Below are 6,903 nucleotides of genomic sequence, written 5' to 3'. Positions count from 1 at the left end.
ATATTAATCTATATACCCTATCAAAATAATTTTCACATTTCTTGATATAGAATCGTTCGCATGATATTCATCCCTTTTACCCATTAGCGAGAAAAAAATTCCCGAACTTTGTTCCAAAATATTTCAAATTCTTGATAGTTAAAAAAAGAGTTAGGAAAATGTGAAAATTATTTTGATAGGGTATATAGATTAATATATATATATATATATATATAAATATATATATATATATATATATATATTAATCTATATACCCTATCAAAATAATTTTCACATTTTCCTAACTCTTTTTTTAACTATCAAGAATTTGAAATATTTTGGAACAAAGTTCGGGAATTTTTTTCTCGCTAATGGGTAAAAGGGATGAATATCATGCGAACGATTCTATATCAAGAAATGGTCCAATAGAAACGAAAAATGCCAACTCTTTCAGGGAATTTGTCAATGAACGACAAACGCGTGGCGTAGTGGCGTGAATGATACAGACATCATTGCGGCAGCGTTGGTAGACTACCAAAATACTCGAGAGACCTTTAATTACATAAAGTGTTGGTATCATCTTCGTGACCCTAAGTGGGGGTCGTATCCCCCATCAGGTCCGAAAGTAGGCAAGCCCAAAAAGTTTCAAAATCTTGTCTTTGGTTGATCCATAAACGCCGAGTGGGAACATTATTTGTTAGGAGTTAAAATGTTAATTTTTATGTGATAGTTTATACAAGTGTCATTATGAGTATTATCTGTACCTAATGTGCCATGGTTTAACCTTTATTTAGCCCCCCGAACCCTATAGAGCGAAATAGTTGCCTGGTGATCCCTAGGTTGCAGCGTGTTCGGTCGTTAACTCCTCACGCCGCTGCCACGGTTTCTAGGACCGACCGACGCCTCACTTATACAATCTAGTGGATAGCATGGGTTTTGCCGACACATATATACCGAAAGTTCAACTTTTTTTTGTTTTTTTAATATTATTTTATCATTTTGACTCGGTGACAGTAATGTGGCACTCTTGATTCTTGAAGTTCGTGTGTTGTGTGAATGACGTCCATTGACGAAGCAATCTTGTTTTTCTAATTGATTTGCATTTGTTTTATAACAGGTGATGCTTCTTTTTTTTATCTACGATATTTTATAGATATACATATAAAGCACCCATTTTTATTAGGCTTTTAACAAGTTACATTTTATTCGGCTAAAATTGTTATTATTTATTTTATATTAACAGTCTTTTTAACTAATGATTTTAAGTGTGTCCAGGTTAATGTTGATGCCTTCGATTGAATAATAAATGTGTCATTTATTAGTTCAGTGATTTAGCCCATCAACCAGCTAATCCGACTCTATTGACAACCCTAATATAAATTATGCCCACATCCACATGCCTGGTGAAAAAAAATATCTGAAAAAGGATGTGCGGAGGCATGCTTGCTTCTCAGCATCTGGCCCGAATTTGATTAACACTTGAAAAGTCGACTGTTAAGGTGAACTCGGGCCTGGGGTGGAACGCAGCCAATATTTGTCATAGTGGAGCTCATGTTGTGCATAAGCAAAAAAACAATGAATATATTCTACAAAACACGATCGTTGTACATGTACGTTTAGTTTTCTCTCATTCTATGGGTGCGCACCATCTTGGATCGAGCCACTTACTTACCAATGAGCTTAACGGTCCATGCACCACCAAAGTAAAGACCCAAAAGTGGTCCTGCCAGAAGCATCTGAGTCAGAGGATCTGTTGACGGAGTCACAATAGCAGCTGCGACCACAGCACCAACCACCACGTATCTCCATATCGATAACATTTGATCACCCGACACTAACCCGACTTGCCCTAATAGAAGTTGTATAACCGGGACCTACATATATAAACAAAAACATGTAAGCAAATATAACCCCTGCTTAAAAATAAATTTAGACCTCTGATGTCAAACTTATCACATACAAATTTAAAACCTGATAGGTTTTTATTAGAAGTTATAACACCAATCTTTTTCACTTCCAATACTCTTTACAAAATTCCATGTTATATAAAACCATGTTACATATTAGCAGAACAAACGTCGAAATTTGAAGACGAGCATCTCTCAGTTTGACCTAAAAAGTCAAACCAGTTGCAAATTACCATCGTGTTGACTTTTGAGGTCAAACTTACAAATGCAGCATGGTTTAAAAAGGCACCAAATTAGACGAAAACTAGTATGTTTGACTCTACAATAATAAGTCAAAAGTACCTGAAAAGACAAGCCTGTACTGAACATGAGTACCAATATGAACTCAAAGTATTGGTCAATTGACCATAATGATTCGACAACCCCTTCAGCATAATTAACAAAGAAATTCAAGGCAGCTGGAGTAAGCACAATATATGAAAAGGCGATCCCGGTGTAAAAAAGTATCGATGACCCCAAAACAATCGGCCCCAAAAACTTTCTTTCTGATCTTGTTAATCCCGGAAGAACAAAAGCTATGATTTCATAAAGAATCACCGGGCTCCCTAAAAGAAGCCCACAATAGCCTGATACCTGCATAACCAAAAAAAAAAAAAAGATACAATCATCCTCTAAGAATCATTATGATAGTTTAATTTGTATGTTAATTTGGCATGAAAAGAATGATAGTAAGTTAGTAACCTTTATAGTTGTGAAGAAAAACTCGCCAGGAGCCAACTGCAAGAACCGAACGCCTTGAGTTTTAACGGGAGCCTCAAGAATCATTATGAGATCCTTTGAATATAAAAAACATCCCATGATGGTAGCTCCAACTGCCAAAACTGACACAAAGATTCTTTCTCTAAGTTCTTCAAGATGATCAAATATGGTCATTTCTTTGTCATCCGGAAGGAGTTCTTTATCGGGGTACAGAAAATTGTAAAGATCACTTCCATTATCTGATGAATCATTGTTTGCTAGTGCATCTTGTTGGATGTCATCAATCACTTCTACATGTACAATGTTAAAAATAAGGTTAGCATATTCCCTTTTTCATATTGTTGGCCCTATATAAGTTCGTATAGTGATTCCTTTCGGGTGACAAACACCACCTTCAAAATACACCAGCGTTCTTGTATAGTTGTATGTCAAATCAGGTCTGCACACAAGAGTCTGACACATTACACGGCAGTATTATAGGACGAAAAATGGTCATACAGGTTGTATGACTTTGTCAATGGTCAAATCAACCATTTCTTTGTAAGTCAAAACATCATACGGGTCGTATGATTTCCTCCTCATACGACAATTTTTCACATGTATGACATGCCAGTGATGTTTGTATAGATGCAACCTTCCTATTATAATAAGAAAATCACATAAAATGGATAAGGCAAGCAGCCAATGGCCACTGGATTGACGGGTACTAAGTACTAACTGAGTCTACTAAACCATCATTAGCAAAATTGTGGTTTTACTTGGATACCTTGAATGCACCTTCAATAAATTGAATTACTTTCACCATTATTTTCACACCATCCTTATATTTAGTATGTTACAAAGCATATCCATACATGCTGAGGTCTTAAAGCAAAAAATGGTATCACGATTAAATTTCTCGGCTACTTCAAATAATTCTTGAAAAATCAAGCTTCTTAATATTACTTAGATCAAACAACAATAGAAAAACATCCCATCCATAACTCAGCTAAATCCCAGTTCGTTAGTAACTATATAATTCTTTAATTCTTTTAATCTTTTTTTATTATTTTAGTTGTCTACGAACATGAACAGGGAATTTCGTCCGAATAACTATATACGAAAAAAGGCCATGTCCCTTCAATTGTGTTGTTGAACGTTCGATAATGTGTTCGGTTACGTCCGCTCATGTTCATCAATATTCATATGTTTATGTTTGTTCATTAAAGGTTTTTAATGGCGTTTCTAATCTTATTATATTGCTTGTGCTTGTTCGTTTGTGAACCGTTCTTTTGTCTGCTAAAAGCTTAACGAACGAGCATGAATGATGCCCTGTTCGGTTCAGTTCATTTACTGCTAAATTTCTACACACTAAACCCCATAAACAACAAAATTCAAAGTATCAACAACTGGCTTAATAACAACTAAAATCAAGATATAAATAATATACCAGGTCTATCTTCAACAACTGATCTCGAACCCCCAATTCCAAGCTTTGTTTGCATATCCCTAACATCTTCAAGAGCAAAGCACACAACTTTACTAATCTTTCTTGGCCTTGTACATGATAAACTTAAAGGGTATTTTCTTTGCAAACAAATTGGATGGTTTCTTGTTCTTGAATTCACAGAACTGAAGCTTCTGTTTGTGTGGAGATTAATTAGAGTGTTGTGGATGAGGGTGTTTGTGCTTCCCATTTTGACTTTTATGAGGTAGGTTTCTTTTACTCAACTTTGGGTTTGTATAGTATTATTTATTTGTTACTACAATACAATGATTCTGGTGTAGTGACTGGTCCTTAACTATACACCTTTTGTGTGGGTGATATTTTTGGAGGTGCATGTTAGTAAAATAACCTTGGTGTTCTAATCGTGCCCTCACTTTGTTGTTTTCTTGTTCTTAACAAGTGTTGATACACCGATGTGTAAACCGTGACGGTTAACACGGCATGACACGGGTTTGAGTTAGAGTTTAATAGGTTTCGTATTTTAAACAGGTCGATCTGTTTAAGACCTATTTAACTTGGCGTCCTAACACGTGTAAGTAAAGAATTTATATTTTATTAAAGTTATATCATATATTAATAAAGACTTTTATGGATTACTAAGTTAATAGCCTTTTGTGACCCATTGACAATTTTTATTTTAATACATATAAATTCTTAGCGTGTCGTGTTAACGTGTTTTTAAAAAGGCTCATATTTGTGTTTGAAGAAATTACACAATTAATTATCGTATCATGTTCGTGTCTAGCATTACAGTTAATCACGTCTTATTATGCCATGTCTAACATGTTGTGTGAGTTCTAGATACACCCATTCATGATTGGTAGAATATGAATGGCACCACTTGTATCTTGATTAGAGCATACAACAACTCCAGGAATTTTTTCTTATTATAAAATAAGAAGATCACTAACTAACACGTTCATGGAGTGATCTGAGATCGTCCTTCTAAAGGATTGCATTATAGGAAAGTACGGGTGTATATGAAACCGAAAAACTGAATCGAAATAACTAAATCTAAACAAAAACTAATGGTTTGTTTTATAGGGTTAGGTTCAAATAAGAAGTTTGATTTTCCTAAGAAGGCTAGGAATGAGGGTATTTTAGTCTAACACTTAAATATCAAAACCCACTTAATTTAATTTTAAAAACCCACTTACATTAATTTCAAAAACCCACTTACATAAAACCCAATTACATATTTACTCTCTACTACCACCACCACTCCACCGCCCACCGCCACCACAACCGTCACCCACCGTCACCACCTCGCCGGAAAAGTCCGGAAAAACACAATGGAAAACACTATGAAAAACACAATGTAAAAAACACAATGGAAAAAAACACAATGAAAAAAAAACACAATTGTATGACACAATGTAAAAAATACAATGGAAAAAACACAATGAAAAAAAAACACATTGAAAAATACTATTGTATAACACAATTTTGTAAAACACAATTTGGTAAAACACAATTTGTAAAAAACCCACTAATTTTTTTTTAAATTTTATATTACAATATGGTACTCATATGAAAGATAAAAAGACATTCGTTATTATGGTGCATTTGTTTTTCAATAAAAATGTCATAAAAAAAGTTATGGACATTTTAAATGATGGGGGAATTTGGCATGTGCCTTGCATGTGGAGCGAGAAAGTCAACAAATGTGTTATTCATTTTATGCTCTTTACCATGTGTTCACACTTGGTTTCCCCCCTAAACTAATCTCAACCCTCCATATTCAAAATCAATGGACATAATTACTTCTTAGACTTCCTACAAAAAATATACTTCATATTATAACCTAACCCTTGTTTTGTATTTCATAAATACCCAACGTTAGGCTCAGTTTCAATTCGGCATACATAACTAATACAGAAAAACTAAGGTGAACCAAATTTATGGATTTCAAATTTTAGTATTGAAATTTAAGAAATTTATAATTTTGTAACTCGTATATTTTAACCTAAATATATATTAATCAATTAATTATTAATTAACACAAGCTTAGGCCCTAAAACCTTTTAGGCCCACATTCATTATTTTGAATTAGTTTTTTTCAACCCAACATATCAAGCCTAATGGCAAAACTGGAAAACCAAAACCAAATTGAACCTAAATCAAAACAAAAATTGAAAATGTCAAAACGATACTTTCCAAATACTAAACTTTCGGATTTTGGTTTGGTTTAGCCCAAAACCAATCTAAAAAGAACGGGGTCGGGCATGTTCATATGGATGGGGTCGGACAGGTATGCTGAATCAGATTTGATTATTTAGTTCTTATTTTTACAATTGTTATGTGAAGTTGTTAATCGCATGTAATTTATATCATCTATATTAATGACTTTTATACCATATTTATATTTTTTGCTATATATTTAATAATTATGCAAAATAATAAAAATGCGTAACACTTTAAGTTTAAAAGCAATAGCCAATAGCCCTATACACTTCAGACTTTTCTATTTATTGTATGAAATATTTAATTGACAAAGGATTTTCTTAATAATAAGTTAATGTATTTTTATAATTAATTTGATTTATTATTAAAAAAAACTCTTTGATTAATTAAAGAAAAAGGTAAAAGTGGTGATGACTTGAAAATGAAAGGATTTGTGAAAATGTAAATGTTTATAGGGTTAGTTGAAAATGCATGTTTCTAAAGTACGAGTAGCAAATCTAATGGCACTTGATTGTGCAGGTTTTGTGTGTGGTTTGAGGTTTTTGGTTAGAGATGGTCTTTTCCAACTTAAATAACTCAAAACCATAA

The 6,903-nt window shown here is 33.4% G+C and overlaps 1 protein-coding gene across 1 annotated transcript; it reads right to left on the bottom strand.

Moving 5' to 3' along the window:
• Nucleotides 1-1,619: 1,619 nt before the first annotated feature.
• LOC143546182 (sec-independent protein translocase protein TATC, chloroplastic-like) lies at nucleotides 1,620-4,321 on the bottom strand. The gene is made up of 4 exons (XM_077037899.1): nucleotides 4,075-4,321; nucleotides 2,628-2,935; nucleotides 2,229-2,519; nucleotides 1,620-1,853 (listed from the first exon to the last, which is right to left on the bottom strand). Exons 1-4 carry the CDS (start codon nucleotides 4,319-4,321, stop codon nucleotides 1,644-1,646), a joined length of 1,056 nt encoding a protein of 351 aa, XP_076894014.1. The 3' UTR covers nucleotides 1,620-1,643.
• Between the last annotated feature and the right edge of the window lie 2,582 nt (nucleotides 4,322-6,903).

This window comes from Bidens hawaiensis, unplaced genomic scaffold (genome assembly GCF_021521415.1).
Source record: "Bidens hawaiensis isolate Kalapana, Puna unplaced genomic scaffold, B.hawaiensis_p1.1 tig00014284_1, whole genome shotgun sequence".
In the NCBI taxonomy this organism is placed as follows: domain Eukaryota; kingdom Viridiplantae; phylum Streptophyta; class Magnoliopsida; order Asterales; family Asteraceae; genus Bidens; species Bidens hawaiensis.
The sequence above is the reverse complement of the archived record's forward strand: the minus strand, read 5'-3'. Positions and strand labels throughout refer to the sequence as shown.